Source organism: Felis catus, chromosome C2 (assembly GCF_018350175.1).
Source record: "Felis catus isolate Fca126 chromosome C2, F.catus_Fca126_mat1.0, whole genome shotgun sequence".
Classification (NCBI taxonomy): domain Eukaryota; kingdom Metazoa; phylum Chordata; class Mammalia; order Carnivora; family Felidae; genus Felis; species Felis catus.
The window spans coordinates 60,289,615-60,312,988 of NC_058376.1; the positions used below are offsets into that span (position 1 = coordinate 60,289,615).

A 23,374-nucleotide genomic window follows, 5' to 3' on the forward strand; every position below is an offset into this window, starting at 1 on the left:
TTTTTAAATAAGGTATGTACATTTTTTTGAAGACATAGAATTCTATTGCATATTTAATAGTTACAGTGTAAACATAACTTTTAGAAGTACTGGGAAACTAAAAAATTCATTTGACTCATTCTGATATTTGCTTTATTGCAGTGGCGTAGAATGGAACCCACAGGATCTCTGAGGTGTGTCTGTATATAGTTTAAAAAGGCCACTGGTGGGGCGCCTGGGTGGCGCAGTCGGTTAAGCGTCCGACTTCAGCCAGGTCACGATCTCGCGGTCCGTGAGTTCGAGCCCCGTGTCAGGCTCTGGGCTGATGGCTCGGAGCCTGGAGCCTGTTTCCGATTCTGTGTCTCCCTCTCTCTCTGCCCCTCCCCCGTTCATGCTCTGTCTCTCTCTGTCCCAAAAATAAAAATAAAAACCGTTGAAAAAGGCCACTGGTAACATCACCTCCAGTAACAAAAACAGCCTTGAATTTCAGTTGAGAAAAGATTACCCTGATGTCAATTTCTGGAATCACAGTTTTGGAGGGTCACATGTTGCAGCTAGGGAGACCTGCAGTGGCCTTTTAGGATAACGCAGCTACCTGCACACTGGGAATGAGAAGGTAAGCCAGATGGTCTCCACCCACACAGGGAGTTAACCTGGTGAACAGATCAGTGCAGTGAGGAGCTACCATGGTGCAGATAAGCACAGGGTACTCACCAGTCTTGTGGTGAGGAGCATCTGAAATTTTTGAAAGAGAATGAACGGAGTTTTTGTCAGACAAAAGGCTTTTCTAGAAGACGGCATGTCTTGAGTAAAGACAAAGAGGCAAGAACAGCATGGTGTGTAGAAAGAATTACAAATAGAGTTATGTTGTGGAAACAAAAATGCAGAGTAGCTGAGTTTATATTTTCACAACTAGAGGCATAGATGGGATTTATTCTGGCTTCTTGACTCTCTCACAAAACCCTAGAAGGCATCACAGTCCCCATTAGTTCCGTGGCTGATGGTTATTTGCTCTTTCTGATATTGGTGATTTTTGTTGGTGGAAGTTAAGCACAAAAAGGCTTCAAGGAGTGCAGCTACATTTGCTTTCTTCCTTCTCCTATCCAGTTCTCCATCTACTGTCCTCAGCTGTCTGGCCACCCAGGCCTCGACCCTGTCTTCCGACTCTTACCTCTGTTCACATCTTTCTCCTGGCTCCCCTCCCCCTTTCTGACTTGTACATTTTATCTCCTACTGTTCTGCCCTAATGGAAATGGTCTGCCCCCTCGAGAAAAATCTTCCTAGACTATCTTTGCCTGCATTTATCTTTCCTCTGAACTCCTCTTACAGCACATGGTCACAGTCGTTGGTTTCGCACTTATTTATGGTATGTATGTAAGCATGTATCTATCTACTCTTCATTTTCTGCTGAATTATGGGAGCCAGACACCATGTTATTAGGCATTTTTTATGCTTGGCAGGTATGTCTTGATAGATGACATGTGCATGTATTGTGTTAACAAATGTGTTGTGAGTCACCAACATAAGAATTCTTAACGTGAGGTCCACAGATTCTTTGACATTTTGTGTAACATTGTATGAGATGTGCATATGCCCATTTCTGGGGGTGTAGTAGGTCTGTGACTGTTATTCCTATGAAGGGGCCTATCATTCCAAAATGCTTCAGAACTATAGTACTGAGGCAATATCAGAAATATAAGTACTTCTCTGTCACTTGTTACAGTCTTTGTTTTAAAGTTTATTTTGGGCGCTTGGGTGGCTCAGTCAGCTAAGCATCTGACTCTTGATTTCAGCTCAGGTCATGATCTCACGGTTCATGAGTTTGAGCCCCATGCTGGGCTCTGTGCTGACAGCACATAGCCTGCTTAGGACTCTCTCTCTCCTCCTCTCTCTACCCTTCCCCAGTTTGTGCTCTCTCTCTTTCTCTCTCAAAATAAACAAACAACAAAAAATAAACTATATTTTGTCTGCTGTAAGTATCGCTACCCTGGCTTTCTTTTCACTTCCATTTGCATGATAAATGTTTCTCCACCCCCTCATTTTCAATCTGCAAGTGTCTTTAGGTCTGAAATGAGTCTCTTAAAGGCAGCATATAGATAGGTCTTGCTTTTTTATCCATTCCATCCTATGTCTTTTGATTAGAGCATTTAGTCCATTACATTAAAAGTAATTATTGATAAGTATGTACTTATTGCCATTTTGTTACTTGTTTCATGGTTATTTTTGCAGTTCTTCTCTGCTCCTTTCTTCTCTTGCTCTCCTCTCATGGTGTACTGGCTTTCTTTAGGGACATACTTGGATTCATTTCTCTTTATTTTTTGCGTATCTATTACCAGGTATCGATTTGTGGTTACTGTTAGGTTTATATATAACATCTTCTGCATATAGCAGTCTGTATTAAATTGATGGTCACTTAAGTTTAGAACCCATTCTAAAAGCATTAAATTTAAAAAATAAAAATAAGGGGAACCTGGGTGGCTCAGTCGGTTAAGCATCCAACTTCAGCTCAGATCATCTCATGGGTCCTGAGTTCAAGCCCCACATCGAGCTCTGTGCTGAGGGCTCAGAGCCTGGAGCCTGCTTCTGATTCTGTGTCTCACTCTCTCTGTACCCCTCCCCCATTCATACTCTGTCTCTCTCTCTCAAAAATAAACATTAAAAAGAATAAAAGTAAAAAAAAATAATAAAAGTATGAAATTTTTATCTACCCCACCTTGGTTTAGGTATATTGTGTCATACTTTACATTTTTTAATTTTGTGAATCTCTTGACCAATTTTTTTAAAAATGATTATTTTTGAGAAAGAGCATGAGTGGGAGAGGGGCAGAGAGAGAGGGAGACAGGATCTGAAGCAGGCTCTGTGCTGACAGCAGAACGCCTGCTGCGAGGCTTGAACTCACGAACCATGAGATCATGACCTCAGCCGAAGTTGGATGCTTAACTGACTGAGCCATCCAGGTGCCTGTCTTGACTGATTTTTATAGATATGCTTAATTTTACTGCTTTTGTGCTTCCTGCTTTTCTTACTCCTGCTTATGGTCTTTCCTCTCCACTCAAAGAGTTCCCTTTAACAGTTCTTGTAGGGCTGGTTTAGTGGTGATGAATTTCTTTAATTTTTGTTTTGGTCTGGGAAACTCTCTCTCTCCCATTCTGAATGATGGCCTTGTTGGATAGAATACTGGTAGTTGTAGATTTTTTTCCTTTTACCACTTTGAACGTATCATACCACTCCCTTCTGGTCTGCAATACTTCTGCTAAAAGATCAGCTGATAGCTTTATGGGGTTTTCCTTGAATGTAACTTTTGCTGATTTTAAAACTCTCTTTATCACTACTCTTTGCCATTTTAATTACTGTGTGTTATGGCAGAGACAAAGAAGTGTACTACCTAATCATAAAGGGAACAATCCAACAAGAAGATATAACAATTAATTATGCACCCAACAAGAGAACACCTAAATACATAAAGCAGCTAATAACAAACATAAAGTAATCAATAGTAATACAATAATAGTAGGGGACCTTAACACCCCCCACTTTTATCAATGGATAGATCATCCAAACAGAAAATCAAAGAAACAATAGCTTGGAATGACATATTGGACCAGATGGATCTAACAGATATATTCAGAACATTCCATCCTAAAACAGCAGAATACATATTCTTTTCAAGTGTACATGGAACATTCTCCAGAGCAGATCAGATGTTAGGCCACAAACCAAGTCTCAACAAATTCAAAAATATCAAAGTCATACCATGCATCTTTTCTGACCACAATGCCATGAAATTAGAAATCCACCACATGAAAAAATCTGGAAAGACCACAAATACATGGAGGTTAAATAACATGCTACTAAACAATGAAAGAGTCAATGAAGAAATCAAACAGGAAGTCAAAAAATACATGGAGGCAAATGAAAATGAAAATAGAATGGTTCAAAATGTTTGGGATGTAGCCAGAGCTGTTCTGAGAGGGAAGTTTATACAGCACAGACGTACTTCAAAAAGTAAGAAAAATCTCAAATAAACAACGTAACCTTACACATAAGGGAGCTACAACAAGAAGAACAAACAAAGCCCAAACCAGAAGGAAATAAGAAAGGCTAGAGCAGAAATAAATGACATAGAAACTAAAACACAAAACAAAAACACAAGAAACAACACAACAGAACACATCAGTGAAACCAGGAGATCATTCTTTGAAAAGATCAACAAAATTGATAAACCTTTACCCAGGCTCATTTAAAAAAAAAAAAAAAAAAGAGGACTCAAAATCAGAAATGAAAGAGGAGAAATAACAACCAATAGCACAGAAATACAAAGGATTCTAATACTATGAAAAACCATATGCCACCAAATTGGACAACCTAGAAGAAATGTGTAAATTCCTAGAAACATAGAAAATTTGAACAGACCAGTTACCAGCAATGAAATTGTATCAGTAAAAAACTCCCAACAAACAAATGTCCAGGACCAGACAAACTCACAGGTGAGTTCGACCAAACATTTAAAGAGGAGTTGATAACCTATTCTTCTCAAACTATTCCAAAAAATAGTAGAGGAAAGAAAGCTTCCAAATTCATTTTATGAGGCCAGTATTAAACACATGCCAAAACATGTGTTTATACACATTGTTAATACAATACAAAACATTGTTAATACAATACAAAAAAAGAGAACTAAAGGCCAATCTCTGATGAACATAAATACAAAAATCCTCAAAATACTAGCAAACTGAATCCAACAATACATTAAAAAAAAAACATTCACCACAATCAAGTGGTATTTATTCCAGTGATGCAAGGGTGGTTCAATATGTGCAAATCAGTGTGATACATCATATCACTAAGAGAAAGGATAAAAACCATATGATCATTTTGGTAGATGCAGAGAAAGCACTTGACAAAGTATGACATTCATTCATGATAAAAACGCTCAACAAAGTAGGTTTAGAGGGAACATACTTCAACGTAATAAAGGCTGTCTATGGAAAACCCACAAATAACATACTCAATGGTGAAACACAGAGCTTTTCCTTAAGATCAGGAAATAAGAGAAGGATGTCCATTCTCACCATTTTTGTTCAACATAATATTGTTGAACACAGCAGTCAGTCAAGAAAAAGCAATCAGTCACAGCAATCAGATAAGAAAAAGAAATAAAAAACATCAAAATTGGTAAGGAAGAAGTAAAACTTTCACTATTTGAAGATGATTGATACTATCTATAGAAAACCCTCAAGACCCGACCAAAAAACTAGAACTGATAAATGAATTTATTAAGGTCACAGGATACAAATTCAATATACAGAAATCCGTTGCATCTCTATACACTGACAATGAAGTAGCAGAAAGAAATTAAGAAAACAATCCCATTTACAAGTGCACCAAAAATAATAAAATACCTAGGAATAAACTAAGGAAGTGAAAGACCTGTACTCTGAAAACTAAACATGCATGAAAGAAATTGAAGATTACACAAACAAATGGAAAGATATTCCATGCTTATGAATTGGGAGAACAAAACAGATTTAATGCAATCCCTATCAAAATACCAACAGCATTTTTCACAAAACTGGAACAGATAATCCAAAAATTTGTATAGAACCACAAAAGACTGAATAGCCAAAGCAGTCTTGAAAAAGAAGAACAAAACTGAAGGTATCACAATCCCAGATTTCAAAATATACTACAAAGCTGTGGTAATCAAAACAGAATGGAACTGGCACAAAAATAGACACACAGATCAATGGAACAAAATAGAGAACTCAGAAATAAACCCATGATTATATGGGCAGTTAATCTTCAACAAAGGAGGCAAGAATATACAATGGCAAAAAGTCTCTTCAATAAACATATTGGGTAAACTGGACAGTTTATGCAAAAGAAAGAAACTGGACCACTTTCTTACACCATACACAAAAATTCAGCATGGATTAAAGACCTAAATGTGAGTCCTGAAACCATGAAAATCCTAGAAGAGAGCACAGGCAGTTATTTCTTGGATATTAGCCATACCAACATTTTTCTAGATATGTCTCCTAAGGCAAGGGAAACAAAAGCAAAAAGAAACTATTGGGACTACATCAAAATAAAAAGCTTCTGCAAAGAAAACAATCAACAAAACAAAAAGAAAACTTATTGAATGGAGAAGATATTTGTAAATGATATATCAAATAAGGGGTTAGTACCCAAAATATATAAAGAACTTACAATTTCTCTCTCTCTCTCTCTCTCTCTCTCTCTCTCTCACACACACACACACACACACACACACACAATCCAATTTAAAAATGGGCAGAAGACATGAAAGACCCATTTCTCCAAAGAAGACATACAGATGGCAAACTGGCACATTAAAAGATGCTCAGCATCACTCATTATCAGGGAAATGCAATCCAAACCACAATGAAATATCACCTCACACCTGTCAGAATGGCTAAAATTGAAAACCCAAGAAACAACAAATATGGGCGAGGATGTAGAGAAAAAAGGAACCCTTGTGCACTGTTGGGAATGCAAACTAGTATAACCACTGGAAAACAGTATGGAGGTTCTTACCACAATTGAAAATGGAACTACCTTATGATCTAGTAATTCCACTACTGGGTATTTACCAAAAGTGTGAAAACACTAATTTGAAATTATAGGCACCCCTATGTTTATTGCAGCATTATTTACAATAGCCACAGTATGGGGGCACCTGGGTGGCTCAGTTGGTTAAGCGTCCGACTTTGGCTCTGGTCATCATCTCACGGTTCGTGGGTTCAAGCCCTGTGTTGGGCTCTGTGCTGACAGCTCAGAGCCTGGAACTGCTTCAGATTCTGTGTCTCCCTCTCTCTCTGCCCCTCCCCCATTCATGCTCTGTTTCTGTCTCAAAAATAAAGAAACATAAAAAAATTAAAAAAAAAAACAAAAAACAAACAATAGCCACATTATGGAAGCAACACAAGTGTCCATCAATAGATGAATAGAGAAGATGTGGTATATATATGATGAAGTATTTATGAAGGCCATAAAAAAGAATGAAATCTTGCCATTTGCAACAACATGGATGGATCTAGAGGGTATAATGCTAAGTGAAATAAGTCAGAGAAAGACAAATACCACGATTTCACTTACATGTGGAAAACAAAACAAAGAAAAAAGGAGACAAACAGCTCCCTCCTGCAGGCTCTTAAATATAAAGAACTGGTGGTTACCAGAGGGGAGAGGGGTATGGGAATGGATAATACAGGTGAAGGGGATTAAGGGTGCACTTATTGTTATGAGCCCTGAGTAATGTATAGAATTGTTGAATCACTATATTGTACATCTGAAACTAACACTATATGTTAATTATACTGGAATTAAAAGAAAAACAATGAGGATAACAATAATTGCTTAATCATGGAGATGTCATTTATCCAATGCCATCACATATGTAAAACAAATAGAATAGTATCTATAGTATAAAAATATAAATATATACCAGTTCATCTGAGAGGCACTGGACAGGCATACAGCTGAGCTCTAACTGCAGAACTACACAGGAAGTAGTGATAATGAGACACTTAGGTCTGGCTGACATCCCCACCAAGTATAAAATTCCAGATTTATAAAATTAGAAATCTATATGTAATTATAAAGTAATATATTGAGAAGTGATACAGATATATAAGATTACACCTCATGCTCTTATTAGGATCATCTGACAGAATTACTGCAACTTTAAGGTGAGGCCTCACACTTAACAAATGTCTCTCTTTCCTTCTCTTTCACCCAAAGCTTTTCTAGACAATATTCTTTCATTCATACAACACTGAATAAGAACTTTGAATATCAACTTGTTAAAGGTCCTTTTAAAAGACCCGTGACTAAATTACAGTGTCATTCCTGTAAGAAAATCCGTTCATTTATGTACCAAGTATCTACTGTGCACCCGTGTACTGGGCATTGTCACACACTGAAAACACAGTAGTGAGCCAGATGTGGCCCTTCCACTGCTGGAAGGGACAGACAATAAATGTGTAAACAATAAATTATGTAATTTCAGAGAGTCTCAAGTGCTGTGAAGAAAACAGAGCATGTCAGTGGATAGACAGGAGATGGGGTGGTCAGGGAGGTGCATTGATCCAGGTCATGTGAAAGCTGTGAAAACTGTGAAGCAGACGTGAGGTTTGTCTGAGGAACACCAGGAGGCCAATGGGGCTAGTGCCCGGGGAATGGAGCAAAGAGCGAAGCCATGAATTTTCCGCGATGCTTTTGTATCAAATAGACACTGGTCGAGAATTTATTTCTTGTTGAATGTGTGGATTCCCACATAGATTTCATAACTGAATATTCAGTGAATAGGACCACTATTTTACTACTATATTTTATAGTTTACATTGAATTAGATTGAATTAGAAAACTGGGGAAGGAGATGGATATAGCAAGAAGAGAATGGTTTGGAGTCAGAAAGCCTGAATCAGAGGCCAGGCTCCACCATTTGTTATTTGTGTGCCTTGGGCAGTTTACCTATCTGCTTGTAGCTTCAGTCTCCTTGCCTGAAAAGGGAAACACTGACACTGTACCCCACCCTCTGGTGTGTGCGAAAGCCCTCTCTTAGCTGTCCTGTGCGGCCGCCCCAATAAGTCTCTCAGTCTGTACATGGCAGCCGAGAAACAGAAAGAAAAGTGGACAAACAAGATGTTTAAGAACAACACATTAATAATGACAGTAAACAAAACATAGCTATTATTTGGGGCTAAGCATGCACTAAGTGAGGTACTGTGTTAGCCTGTTTAGTCTTCTCAACAACTCCCTAAGATTGGTTCTGTTGTTATTCTCATTTTACAAACAGGGAATGAGGAGGCTTCAAAAGGTTATTTATCCAGGGTCACATGAGGAAACTTCAACCTTCAAACTGAAGTGTTTATTCAAAGGCAAATCCTCTAAGTACCCTTTCTCATTGCTTACTTTTATTTTATTTTATTTTATTTTATTTTAATTAGTTTATTTATCTATTGGTCTTTTATTTATTTTTGAGAGAGAGAGAGAGAGAGAATGCGAGCAGGGGAGGAACACAGAGAGAGGAAGACTCCAAAGAGTCTCCAAAGAGAGAGGAAGAATCCAAAGCAGGCTCTGTGCTGGGGCACTTGGGTGGCTCAGTCGGTTAAGCATCCGACTTCAAGTCAGGTCATGATCTCGCAGCTTGTGAGTTCGAGCCCCGCGTTGGGCTCTGTGCTGATGGCTCAGAGCCTGGAGCCTGCTTCGGATTCTGTCTCCCTAACTCTCTGCTCCTCCCCTGTTCACGCTCTGTCTCTCCCTTTCTCTCAAAAATAAAGGTTAAAAAAAAATTAAATGTTCAAAGCAGGCTCCGTGCTGTCAGCACAGAGCCTGACTTGGGGCTCAAACTTATGAACCACGAGATCATAATATGAGCTGAAGTCGGACGTTTAACCGACTGAGCCACCCAGGCGCCCCTCTTTGCTTATTTTATTTTAGACAAAATTAGAATCAACTTACTGAGGTTTTCCCAGCCCACAGATTTCAGTAACCTGTAAATTAAACAAGGGTGAGCAGGCTTTGTTGGTGGTGGGTACCCTAGCAGCAACAAGAAAGGAACACTTTTATAAAAACCAGACACTCACATAGGCACATACACACAAATGAAAACAAAGCAACCAAAAATGAATCTGGGTGTAATGAGGAAAGGGTCACTTTTCTACCTACACAACAATCTTGCCACCTCAGAGCTTGGAGATATATGCCCACCACATTATACTCATAAGCAATGACAACCGATCACCAAAACATAGGTCATTTATTTACTCTCAAAGGGAAGTATGTAATGAAATTTAGAACATTTCTATCCAAAATGCCTAAAAGTAGAAAACCAAGAAAAAACTTACATAGAATAGCTTATTCTGCAAGGACACTGGATTAAATGAAACATCACTGTACCTTAAAAATATGGCAATGTGATTTCACTTATATAAAGTTCCAAACCAGGCAACATGAAATTATAGCCTTGAAGGCTTCATCCTTAGGTCAAAGGGAAAAGAAACACAAAAATGTGCTTGTTTTTTTTTTTTTTTTTATTAAATTTTTTTTCAATGTTTATTTTTGAGAGAAAGATGGAGCGCGAGCAGGGGAGGGGCAGAGAGAGAGGGAGACACAGAATCCGAAGCAGGCTCCAGGCTCCCAGCTGTCAGCACAGAGCCCGACATGGGGCTCAAACTCATGGATGGTAAGATCATGACCTGAGCTGAAGTCGGATGCTCAACCGACTGAGCCACTCAGGTGCCCCAGGATGTGCTCATTATTTAAAAGTCAGGAGAATAGTTTACCTTTAGGAGGGAAGGGCAGGGCTTGCAATTAGGAAGTTGCCCATGGGGATTTGTAGGGGCCAGCAATGTCCTGTTTCTTGACCTGAGTGATGGTGACACGAGTGTCCACAGTAATTCAGTAGGCTGTATTTGTATGATTGACTTAAGCACATTTTTCTATATTTGTGTTATATTTCACAATAAATGTTAAAATAATTGAACTTAAAAGATAAACCTATATGACTAATAAAGTATACGATACATTTTGCTCAGGTGTGTTTTATGGATTTCCTATCGTTTTATCCTCTGGGAAGCCCCTGTGAGGTAGAGAGGTGGAGAGGGCAGGCATCCTCCTCCTCATTTTAAGACTGGGACCCTGGAGCTCTAGGAGTTCACTGCCTTGCCTTCATCCTTGTAGTCAGTGGGCAAGCTAGGACTCTCACCCTTCTCTGGTATCTTCGAGTGTCCAGCTCTCCTAGCCCCCACCTCATCTTTCAGACATATTCTGGGCATAGAATATACTCCAGAGCAGGGGTGCCTGGGTGGCTTAGCCGGTTAAGTATCTGACTCTTAATTTTAGCTCAGGTCATGATCTTAGGGTGGTGAGATGGATCCCTATGTCAGGCTCCATGCTGAGTGTGGAATGTGCTTAAGATTCTCTCTCCCTCTCTCTCTGCCTCCCCCCAACTCGTGTCTTGATTGCTGTTTTTCTCTCTGTAAAATACAAAAAAAAAAAAAAAAGGGCGGGGGGGCTCCTGGGTGGCTCCTGAGTGTCCGACTCTTGATTTAGGCTCAGGGCATGATCTCACCATTCCTGAGATCGAGTCCCACATCAGTCAGGCTCCATGCTGTCAATGTGGAGCCTGCTTGGGATTCTGTCTCTCTCTGCCCCTTCCCTGCTCATGTTCTCTCTCTCAAAATAAATAAATAAACATAAAACATTATATTGCAGAGCAGCTGTGAAGTCTGAGTGAATTTTCTCAGAAATCAGAACCTCACCTGTCACTATGTTCCACCGCAATCTTGTGCTTGCTCTGGGAATCAGTCTTGGCCTCCCTGACCACGTTAAACCAGGCCCTGAACATCTTCTTCTGAAGAAAATGTACACACAGTTTTCGTATGTCTTCCTCCAGTTCGGTCATGTACTAGGGATGAGGACAGGAATAACAGTGAGACAAATAATATCATAAAGAATTGGAACAAATAAGCAGTACAAAAGAGAATTGAAGCAAACACAAAGGAAGAAAGGACACTGGAGGCAGAAGGAGAAAAAGACAACATGGCAGCCAAGATAATATCCTCTGCAATGTATTAAACAATAATGGAACCAGAGGTGTAGAAACAATTATAAGCCTGGGACGGGGGTAGGGTTCTAGTAAAATCACTTGAGCAATTATGGGACAAGAAACAAGAAATGAGTATAAAAACAAAAGCTGATGTAATGATACATTACACTTTATAAACAGCTTATGAAACTGTGAAATGTTTTATACTAAGAATTGATTTGACATTTTCATATTCATTTCAAAGCAAGGAACTGAATTGACTATTCTATATTCTTGAAAAAACAATGATTATGGACATCTGGATTGCATCTGATTTTCTTACATGGGACTGAGCAGGGACATGTATTTAAAGCTTCCTTCCCTGTGGCCTTACCTGTAGCCAGCTCCGGATAACTCTCCTAAGCAATATCTGGCAATAAAATTGATCAGCCCAGGCTGTCTTCCTAGCCAGGCTTTCCTGACTATACTGGAGCCAAGACAACAGGCATTTCCTCTGTAGACCCAAAGAGTGATGTTCTTCTGCCACCTGGAGAAGTTTTTAAATGAGAAAAGGAAATTATTCCTTATATGGTTAATCATTTAAGAAAGCACAAATCACCTTAGCAAACGATGCTATAAAACACATGTAGGTAGTTGTAGAGGTAAGAATACTAAGGACATTCAGACTATGTCCTAAGAGCTTTGACTACTGACCCTTCTTTATGGGGGTTTTAGATTCACATCATGTATAGCCTTTCAGCGATGACTCCCTAAAGACCACAGTGACTGGCTGGTTATTAGGGAAATGGAATGAACCTCCAAAGCCATATTTCACTTGCACCGAGTTTTGAAGTGAGTAGCTGACATTCTCAGTTTGTTCTCCTGGAGCTTAGACAGCAACTCCATAATAAACTTCTCTAGTATGTACTTAACCACCATCTAACTGAAGAAATGCCAATACTTTCAATTAGTTTTATAGTATGAGCTGTCACCAGAATTGAAATTTAGACATTATCAATAAACCACAAAAACATGTGATAGGAAAATAACATGATGAATAATTTAATGTCTTACCAACTTAAAAGGTTCAGAGCATCATTCTATCAAAACAAACATGTAACTCAGAGTTTATGGGTTTTAAAAGGTAACTGTTACATTCTTTTAAGAGGCAGGAGGGAAAAATCCTTCTCTCTCAATCCTGTCCAGACAATTAGAAATTTTCCCAAGCCTTGTCTAGCTATCCAGCACTGTGAATGATCCAAGCGAATCTCCTGACAGTCATATCTCTTGGTCAAAATAACCATCCAGGAGGCCACTGTGGCCCTTGAGACCACTGCCTGTCCTCACTCATCCTGGCCTGGGAGCCGAAAGGCAAGGGGAGCCTCCTATTCTCCCTGATTTTTATTCTCTGGGAAAACAGAGAACCAAGAAGAAAAAGATTATCAGAAAATCCCATGGAAATTCTGAAAATGGATGTTGGAATAAATAGCATATAGCATATATGAGTTTAAGGGAAAAGCTAAATAACCCTTCTGAAAAGATGTTACAAACAAGCCAGGAACTGTTGAACTGGACCGTTCTTTTTTCTATCTCTTCTGGAAGCCAACTCTGATGGGTAAAGAAGCAACCCCTTCCTTTTACTGTCCTCCAGAACTTTTTCTTTTACTTCATTTTACTTTTTAAGTTTCAACTGGTGGTTGTTGTCTACACAAATACTCTGATTCTTACACAGTTCAAAGGAATGCCAGATCTGGGAGGGTTTCTGGCAGAAACGGGTGCCACACTTTAGCTTTGTAACCAATGTGCTGTGTAACTTAGAGCACGTCCGCTCTCCTCTCTAAGGCTCAGTTCTCTTATTACATATTGAAAGAGATGGAGAGGACTGCAAATGTTCTAAAATTCTACTGTCTTGTTGTGATAGACTGAATAATGGCCCCTCAGGGACAGTCATGGCCTGATTCCTGGAAATATGTTACCTTACATTGTAAAAGGGATTTTGCAAATGTGATTAAGTGAAGAATCTTAAAATGTGATTAAGTGAAGGATCTTAAACGAGATTATCCTGGATTATGTGGGAGAGCCCTAAATGTAATTCTAAGTATCCTTGTCAGAGAGAGGTTGGGGGGGGGGGGGTCAGTATCAGGACATGTGACATGAAAGCAAGAGAGAAGAGTGATTTGAGGAGGGGGCAGTAGAATGCAGGTGGCCGCTAGAAGGTGAAAAAGGCAAGGAAACAGATACCCCCTTGGAACCACCAGAAGGAACGTGCCTTTGCCCCGCAAGTCTGATTTTAAGATAATAAATATGGGTTGTTTTAAGCCACTAAAGTTGTGGTAATTTGTTGTACCAACAATAGGAAACTAATACTCTCGTCCTAGGCTGCAGAGGTGATTCCTAAAATGTGGTGCTCAGACCACTCAGAATTTCCTGGGCTACTTTTAAAAAATGCAGATTCCCTGACACATATACCAGCCCACAACTCAGTCCTACTGAGAATACCTGGAGGGGGCACCAGGGAATGTTCATTTTTAGAAGTTCTCCAGATGAAAAGAAAACAGGTTTTATGAACAGAAAAGTTTGGAAATACTGGTTTCAGAACTGTTTTCCTATTTTTATTTTAATTGGGCTTTTCTATTTTTATTTATTTTTTAATTATTTATTTTTAAATTTATATCCAAGTTAGTTAGCATATAGTGCAACAATGATTTCAGGAGTAGATTCCTTAATGCCCCTTATCCATTTAGCCCATCCCCCCTCCCACAAACCCTCCAGAAACCCTCTGTTTTGTTCTCCATATTTAAGAGTCTCTTATGTTTTGTCCTCTTGTTTTTATATTATTCATTTATTATCACTATTATTTTTAATAATCTATTTAGGGATTTTCTATTTTTAAAGCCTATAATTGTCCTTTTGGACTCAAACTCCTATTTTTATATTCTAATAAATTAAAAAAAAATTAATTTGGGGGCACCAAGGTGGCTCAGTTGGTTAAGCATCCAACTTCCACTCAGGTTATGATCTCACAGTTTATGAGTTTGGGGCTTTGTGCTGACAGCTCAGAGCTTGGAGCCTGCTTCAGATTCTGTGTTTCCCTATCTCTCTCTCTGCCCTTCCCCTATTAGTGCTCTCTCTCTCTCTCAAAAATAATAAACTTTTTTTAAAGTTTATTTATTAATTTTGAGAGAGAGAGAGAGAGAGAGCAAGTGGAGGAGGGGCAGAGAGGGAGTGAGAGAGAATCCCAAGCAGGCTCTACACTGGCAGCACAGAGCCTGACATGGGGCTTGAACTCATGAAACTGAGATCATGACCTGAGCTGAAACTAAGAGTCAGATGCTTAACCAACTGAGCCACCCAGGCACCCCAATAAATAAACTTAAAAAAAAATTTTTTTTTCATTTGGTTATTCACCCATAGATTCAATTTCATTTCAAAATCTTATACCTTATATTTAAAATTTTTTAAAAAATTTTAATGTCTATTTTTGAGAGAGAGAGAGAGAGAGAGAGAGAGAGAGAGAGAGCATGAGTGGGGCAGGAACAGAGAAAGAGAGAGGGAGACATAGAATCTGAAGCAGGGCTCCAGGCTCTGAGCTGTCAGCACAGAGCCTGATGCAGGGCTCAAACCCACAGACTGTGAGATCATGACCTGAGCTGAAGTCAGACGCTTAACTGACTGAGCTACCCAGGAGCCTCCAAGATGTTATACCTTTTTTGGTTTAGTTTAGTAAAAAATTAGGACAAAAGAAAAGCTTATAAAAATATAAGAGTGAGTCTTTCCACTCCCTGTCTACTTTTTCTTTGTGTATTAATAATTGAAAATCTCCCCAAAATATACAAAAGCCAGGTAAAACAAAACTAGAAATTCAATTGGATAGCAAACTATCAGATATAACCAACTTATCATTTGGTAGTATATTGTAAGAAGCAAATTTCAATTCAAATTTCAAATTTCATTTCCAGATTCATTCATTCAGAAGACCAGGGAGTCAGCCCTCCTATCTCATTACAAGAAAAAGCCAAAGCAAAAAGCAATGGCTTAGGGCACAGATGGATCCTCTTGCCCTCAGGCCTGATCACCACAAACTGACTTCATCAGCAGGTCTGGAATACTCAACAGTTCCAGAACCACTGGTAAGGAGGCTGAGTGCAAAAAATCAGGGACAGAGAAAAGACAGTGCGAAGGACATTTTGGGAAGGCAGAAAGAAAGTGTGAAAGACAGGAAGAGAACAAAGAGAATGAAGAATGAATAGATTAGGTAGGGAGGGAAAAAAAAGCCTAAGTCATGTGCACAGAGGTATAACCCACAGCATTACTCAATTTTGTGGGACTCTTATTATATTTGGTTTTCATAATCAAAAATGCTAGTTTTACTTTTCAGTATTAACCTGGCCAAATGTGTAAGTAAGAGTGGTCATAACTAGTATAGATTACTGTGCTTATTATTAGACAGCATTTTGAAAATAACATTTTATCCATTTTGAGCTTCTGATCATTTAGTTTAGAATGTCCTGCCCTATGTAGTGGGTAAATTTGAAGTTTAATGTTATTTGATTTTATGTATTTCTGTGTGGCAGAGTAGATTACTGTCCCTATAATAGGATTATACACCTATACTTTTTGTGTGTCATATCATAGTGCCTCCCAATGAAGTAGGAACCTTTTTCTCCCACAATGATCTTGAGTTTGGCTCTGGTACTTACTTTGGCCAATCAAATGTTAGTGGATGTGATACAAGCAGAGGCTTTGTATTGGTGTACATATTTGGGTTTAGTCTTGGTACCTCAGACATCTACCAGGTAAAAGCATGGCCTAAATTACTGCTGAAGCCAGAAAGAGGCTTTGGAGAGATCTGAATGTAATCCACAACTGGGCCACAGACATGTGAGTAAGAAATAAGCCACTGATTATTGAGGGCTGTTTGTTATGCAGTTTTATTGAAGTAGAAACCTGACTAATATTCCTTATGGTAGTCATTTTCTCTTTATTAAAAACATGGCTAAAATTGAGAAAGGCCTCTATCTTACTTTGAAAGTCTTTAATAAAAAACATTTACTGGGGCGCCTGGGTGGCGCAGTCGGTTAAGCGTCCGACTTCAGCCAGGTCACGATCTCGCGGCCCGTGAGTTCGAGCCCCGCGTCAGGCTCTGGGCTGATGGCTCAGAGCCTGGAGCCTGTTTCCAATTCTGTGTCTCCCTCTCTCTCTGCCCCTCCCCCGTTCATGCTCTGTCTCTCTCTGTCCCAAAAATAAATAAATGTTGAAAAATTAAAAAAAAAAAAAAAAAAAAAACATTTACTAATTTTGGGGCAGCTGGGTGGCTCAGTTGAATGCCTAACTCTTGATTTTGGCTCAGGTCCGATCCTAGGGTTGTGGGATGGAGCTCTGCTTTGGGTTCTATGCTGAGCATGAAGCCTGCTTGGGATTCATTCATTCATTCATTCTCTCTCTCTCTCCCTCCCCCCCCACTCCCTCTCTAAAACGAAAAACAAAACAAAACAAACAAACCTCACTTTATTTCCAACTTACCTAATTACAGAAATCTTCCTCCATCTTTGATGACCAAATCTGAGCTCTTATCCCAAATAAAGAAATACATATACTCAAATAGTAGGTCTGGAATAACTTTTAAACACCAAACAAACAACCATTAAATCCTAATTGGGGGTTTATTCTATTTGAAAATTCTATTTATTCATTTTGTAATTTGGGGAGGAAGCTCGTGACACTATACCTGAATGTTTTGCTTGCTTTGCATTCTCAATCTTTTCCAAGGCTCCATGCCTTTTTTTCTTAGCAACACTCTTTCATAATGTTCTTTAGCTGCTGCTTCCAGCTGTTGGTTCCTCTTAATTCTCTTCTGCTTCTCTAGTTCTTTCTGGGAAAAATTAAAAAGTAAAACTGCTGAGGAAGGACCAAGATGGTGACCTAGGAGGTCCTGGACTTCCCTCTTCCCTTGGATGTACTCAGTGTATAGCCACAGATGGAGCATTTCCCTCTAAAAGAAGTCCAGAAACTAGCTGAGCGACTTCCATGTCCGGTGAATGAGAGAATACCCACATCAAAGTGGGTAGGAAAGGCTGAAACACATTCTTGACTGAACCCCATCCCTGGCACTGCACCATACAACAGGAAGGGAACTCCCAACTCCGAACTTCTCTCTGAGGAATGAAGGGTTTGGACTGCACATCTAGTATTTCAACTTTTAAAACAACCAACCCAAAGGAAAGGCCCCTAAAACAACTGGCTCTGAAAGCCAGTGGAGCCTGTGTCCATGAGATACACAAAACCAAGAAATGGTTCTTAATGGATGTGTGAGCACTCCCTACAGCCATCCCCGTGGGGCTCAGCCCTGAGAGAGCAGGCAAAAGCGCCCATCTCCCAGTATTTCCCTGAAAGAGTTTGATGGCATACTTTATAAGCTAATTCCTGAGGGTCCAGTTTCTAATTTAGCACACATTCAGGGGTTGGCTATAGTCTTCCCCAGAGACTGAAGTTGTCTGATGGGGCCTTCCCCTGTCCTCTCCCTCTAACTCACTCCAGTGATAAAACAAGACCACCAGCATCTCTCTGGAAGGAGTGTGGATACAATCTGGTTACCCAACATTTATGACAACCACCTGAGGGATGGGACCCTGGTTTGCCTGGCTCTGAAAGCCAATGGAGCTTATATTCACAGGTCCTATAGGACTGTAACAAAGAAGCAGTTTTTAAATGGGTTTAGAAGCATCCCTCTCCCCCTGTGGCTACACACCTGGGCTCAGTGCAGAGGGAGCAGGCAAAGACACATCTCATAGTTTCTCTCAAAGGGGCTTAGTTACCTACATTTCCAGCTGCTGCCTGAGGGTACAGTTTTTAATCAGCTTGCATCCAGGTGCTGACTGAGATTCTCCCCTTTGGAACACTGACAGGTCTTGGTACAGGCTCAACTATTGGGAACTAAGAACAAAGGCAGCAGACTGAATGATCACAGAGGTCTGAGAGACAACCAAGAACCTGGGCCAAGCTGACAAGGTTCATCTCCTACATAAGACCACTCTGTTAAGACTAGGAGAGGTGGCTGCTTTATCTAATGTGCAGAGACCGAGAGCGTCAAGAAAAATAGAGAAACGGGAATATCTTTCAAACAAAGAAACAAGATGAATCTCAGAAAGCAATCTTAATGAAATAAGTGACTTGCCTAATAGTTCAAAACAGTGGTTGTACAGATTCTTACTGAGGTCAGGAGAGCAATGCATGAGGAAAGACAGAATTTCTCCAAGAGATACAAAATATATTTAAAGAACAACCCCAAACATAAATCATACGGCTGAAGAATACAATAACTGAACTGAAAAAATTCAATAGAGGGGTTCAATAGTAGACTATATCAGGCAGAAGAAAGGATCAGCCAACATAAAGACAGAGCAAAGAATCGCTTAAGGCACTAATGGTACACCATCACAGGTACAAATATTTCCATTACACAGGTTCGAGAAGAAAGGAGCAGAAAGCTTATTGAAAGAAATACTGGCTGAAAACTTCCCTCACCTGGGGAGATAAACAGACATACACATCCAGGAAGCCCAAAGAATACCAAACAAAATGAATCTAAAGAGACACACACACCAAAACACATAATTAAATTGTCAGAAGTTAAAAGACAAGGAGAGAATCTTAAAAGCATCAAGAGAAGAACAACTTGTTACATATAAGAGCACTCCCATAAGACAGTCAGCCAGTTTTTCAGCCAGAAATCTAGCAGGCCAGGGATAGTGGGATGATGTATTCAAAGTGTGAAAGAAAAAAACTGCCAAACAAGAATCCTCTACCTGGCAAAGGTGTCCTTCAGAATTGAAGGAGAGATAAAAGAGTTTTACAAACAAAAGCTGAAAGAGTTCATTACCAATAGCCCAGCCTTACAAGAAGTGTTAAAGGGACTTTTTCAAGTTGAAGTGAAGGACACTATTTAGTAACATGAAAACATGTTAAATTATAAAACAGTAAAATTTACTGGTAAAGGTGTGTGTGTGTGGGGGGGGGGGGGGTTTAATCCAGAATACTCTAATATTGTAATGGTGGTGGGTGAATCACTTATAACTCTAGTATAAAGGTCAGAAGACAAAAGTATTAAAAATAACTATAGTGATAATTTGTTAATGGATACTCACTATTAAGAATTGTAAATTGTGACATCAACACAAACTGGGAGTGAGAGTATAAAAATGTAGAAGTTTGTATACAAACTTATCAGCTTAAAACAGACGATTATAACTATAAGATGTTTTATGTCAGCCTTATAACCAAAAAGCATAAACCTATAGTAAGTACACAAAAAAAGACAGAGAAAGGAATCAAAGCATTCCACTACAGAGGATCATTAAATTACAAAAGAAGAAAGCAAGAGAGGAAGAAAGGAATAAAGGAACTACAAAACTACAATAAACAATATGGCAAGAGTAAGTCCACACCTATCATTTACTTTATTTATTTTTTTAAGTTTATTTATTTTGAGAGCGCATGAGCAGGGGAGGGGCAGAGAGAGAATCCCAAGCAGGCTCCACACTGTCAGTGCAGAGCCCGATGTGGGGCTTGAACTCACGAACCGTGAGATCATGACCTGAGCTGAAGTTGGATGCTTAAGTGACTGAGCCACCCACCCGGGTGCCCCTTATCAATTACCTTAAAATGAACACAGACTGCAGTGCCTGGGTGGCTCAGTTAAGCATCTGACTCTTAATTTCAGTTCAGGTCATGATCTCAGGGTTATGAGATTGAGCCCTGTGTCAGGCTCTATGCTGAGCGTAGAGCCTGCTTAAGATTCTCTCTCTCTTTCTCGCTGCCCCTCCCCCACTTGCACTCTCTCTAAAACAAACAAAAACCTAAATGCACACAGACTAAACTGTCCAATTAAAAGGCATACAGTGGCTGAATGGATTAAAAAAACCCAGGACCCAACCATCTGCTGCCTGGGAGAGGCTCATTTCAGCTTTAAGGACACAGAGACTAACAGTAAAGGGATGGAAAAAAAGATATTCCATGCAAATGCAAACCAAAGAGAGCAGGGGTAGTTATATCTACATCAGACATTAAGCCAAAATCTATAATAAAAGATAAAAAAGGTCATTATATCATGACAAAAGGGTCACTTCATTAGGAAGAATTATACCTCAGCAAAGCTGCAAAAAATAAGTAAAAATGCCATGACCCAAACACTAATGAATTTCAACAAATAACTAATTAATTTAATTTCAACATCTAACTACTAAACAGTGTGCTAATCATGGTAACAGAACACTGGAGCATCATGGGAAACAATTCTACCAAGAGGGTGGGGAAAAGTTGGTCGTAAGTACTACACGAATGAATGCTGTACATATTCTTAGATATATTCAGTATTGTTCACAGATGATTTGTATGTCACTAAGTTCCCCCAAAGTAAAACATCTAGTTAGAAGAGCAATCAATATTTTCCCCTCATTATTATGGGAAATGTAGCAATACAGTCCCTTCGTTTGGATTATGGGGTAGAGATTTATATGTAAATAATACCCTATTTAAATTTAAAGATACTCTATGCTCCATTTAATGCCTACAATAATATTCTTACACTGGGATTTTTAAAAATGTGATGAACAAATAAGTCCAAAAAAGAGTTAAAAATATTTGATGATCATTAGGCAGCCCTCCCTTCTCTGAGGAGGAGAAAGCTTAACCATCCGTGGTGATGCACTGAGAAAAGACACCTCCGTTCTCTTCAAAGAACTGCACCCCGAGAGGCTGAGTGAGGAAGATGACGGAAGCTTAATGGTTTACTGTAAAGGTATTAGGATTTCTTGTATTTCTCTTTTTAATAAAAATGAGCTATAATAAAAGAGAAAAAACTACCTTAAAAAGGTGAGTGGTAGCAACTGATACCCGTTACGAGAGTCACAAGAACAAAAGCAAAGACTTTACAGTAGTTGTCATCTATGTAGTGTAAATATAAAAATATTGAATTTAAGCTTCTTTTTCTACCCTCCCCCCCCCCCAATTTCACTTGAGGAAAAGTGTGCTGAATTAGCTGATTCTGACAAGCTGCTTCATTGCTGAGTCTTACGCAAGAAAAAAAAAATGAGAAGCAAGTGGAACATTTCTGATATGGAAGGGAGATTTGTCCTGATCTTCCATTCCAAACTACCGGTTTCAGTACAAATTCCTCAAGATGAAATGTCCACATTCTCTAAATCATTAACATAAAATTATCTTTATAATCTTTATTCCAGACACTTGAGATATTGAACTGAATGGTCAGAAACAAAAATCATTTATAAGAATTTTCTTAATGAGTAACAAGGAGCAGCTGAGGGTTATGTGGGGAGGAAAACAGAAAAGTAGCCATTTTCACATCCACCGAAATGTCCCTGTAGCATTGAGATGGCAGTTGCAACTTACAGACAGTAATTCAACACAGACAATAAGCCTTTGGAGAAATCCTCAGTCTCACCAACCCTGTTCACACACACACCTAAGTTATGGTGTAAATATTTTCCTAGAATTACAACTCTATGGCTGATGTTGTAGGTTCAAAAGAAAACCCATTTTTGGATGGAGCAGGGAAAATGAGTCTTTATTACTTTTTCTTTTCAAATTTTTGTTTAAATTCTAATTAGTTAACATACAGTGCAATATTGGCTTCAGGAGTAGAATTCAGTGATTCATCACTTACATACGACTCCCAGTGGTCATCAATAGCAAGTGCCCTCCTAATACCCATCACCCATGTAGCCCATCCCCTACCCACCTCCCTCCACCAACCCTCAGTTTGTTCTCTATTCTTAAGAGTCTCTTATGGTTTGTTTCTCCCTTTTTTCCTCCTCCCATATGTTCATCTATTTTGTTTCTTAAATTCCACAAGAGTGAAATCATACAGTATTTGTCTTTCTTTGACTTATTTCGCTTAGCATAATACACCCTAGTTCCTTCCACATCGTTGCAAATTAAAATAGCCTTCTTTGAAGTTTACTTTTCCATGAAAAAAATAGAAAGAAAAACATTTAATAGAAAGCTGCTTGAGCCAAAATTTGGTTTCCACAGCAAATTATTTAAATACATATTTTACCTCTTGATTAAGGATTCCTCAAGAGTTCACTGTATTTCATTAATATTACCATATTTTCCATTTCCTGTATATAAAACAAAGGATTACATGAAATGATGGTGTCTGCTTTGAGATGGCACTTATATTGGGGTTTCATATAGCGTAGTTCACTCAGGCTAAGAAGGGATAAAAAATTAGGGCATCTTTCTGATTTAAATTATTCAACAAGTGATGTGCAAAAAATAAGACTAATCTGAACGTGTATATGTGCATGTGTATATTTCTCCACCACTACTACTTTGAAAGACCAGGAATTACAGCAAGAATTAAGAAGACCTCAGGGCAGTCAACACCATTCCCAAACTCTCTGCCTTCTGTCCACTATAAGCCGCCCTTTCATTGTGTTCTGGCACATATTCTGGAACATTTATATACTCCTATAATTTATACCCTTTGCTCTCTGGTATCATGAATTTCTCCCTCACTACTGGATCATTCCCATCGCTATGCAACTATGTACATGTAACTCCCATCTTTAGAAAATAAAATAAGGCAGAAAAAACAATCACCAGCCATGACAGAATCTTCTTTGATCCCATGTGACCCCTATTATACTCATAGTCATGAATGAGCTCCATCTTGCCAAATCAAAGAGTCTGTCCTCCTTTTAATTGAACTCAGCACTATTTAGTACAGTTAACTACCATCAACCCCTTTCCAGAAATGGTTTTTCTCTCAGCTTTTTTGACAAAAATTTCTTCTGGTTCTCTTTCTACTTCATTAGCTTC

At 39.0% G+C, this 23,374-nt stretch overlaps 2 protein-coding genes across 6 annotated transcripts in view; one reads left to right on the plus strand and one right to left on the minus strand.

Moving 5' to 3' along the window:
* Nucleotides 1–19,519, plus strand: part of ZDHHC23 (zinc finger DHHC-type palmitoyltransferase 23) — a 35,878-nt gene extending 16,359 nt beyond the window's left edge. The window contains exons 5-6 of one of the 2 annotated variants that reach the window (XR_006585070.1): nt 15,493–15,663; nt 18,439–19,519. Coding sequence is in view for 1 of the 2 variants with exons in the window: in XM_045036969.1 (XP_044892904.1) it covers nt 15,493–15,572 (80 nt within the window). In the remaining variant the exon portion in view is untranslated. Of the gene's footprint in view, nt 1–15,492; nt 16,540–18,438 lie in introns of those variants that run through there. The other variant, XM_045036969.1, reaches the window with a different exon arrangement.
* CCDC191 (coiled-coil domain containing 191) overlaps nt 1–23,374 on the minus strand; it is an 89,786-nt gene that overhangs the window by 4,144 nt on the left and 62,268 nt on the right. For all 4 annotated transcript variants that reach the window (XM_019839736.2, XM_003991658.4, XM_019839735.2 and 1 more), the window contains 3 exons: nt 17,262–17,405; nt 11,928–12,080; nt 11,268–11,413 (listed from right to left, as the gene is read on the minus strand). In XM_019839736.2, the coding sequence (XP_019695295.2) occupies nt 11,268–11,413; nt 11,928–12,080; nt 17,262–17,405 (443 nt within the window). The remainder of the gene's footprint in view (nt 1–11,267; nt 11,414–11,927; nt 12,081–17,261; nt 17,406–23,374) is intronic.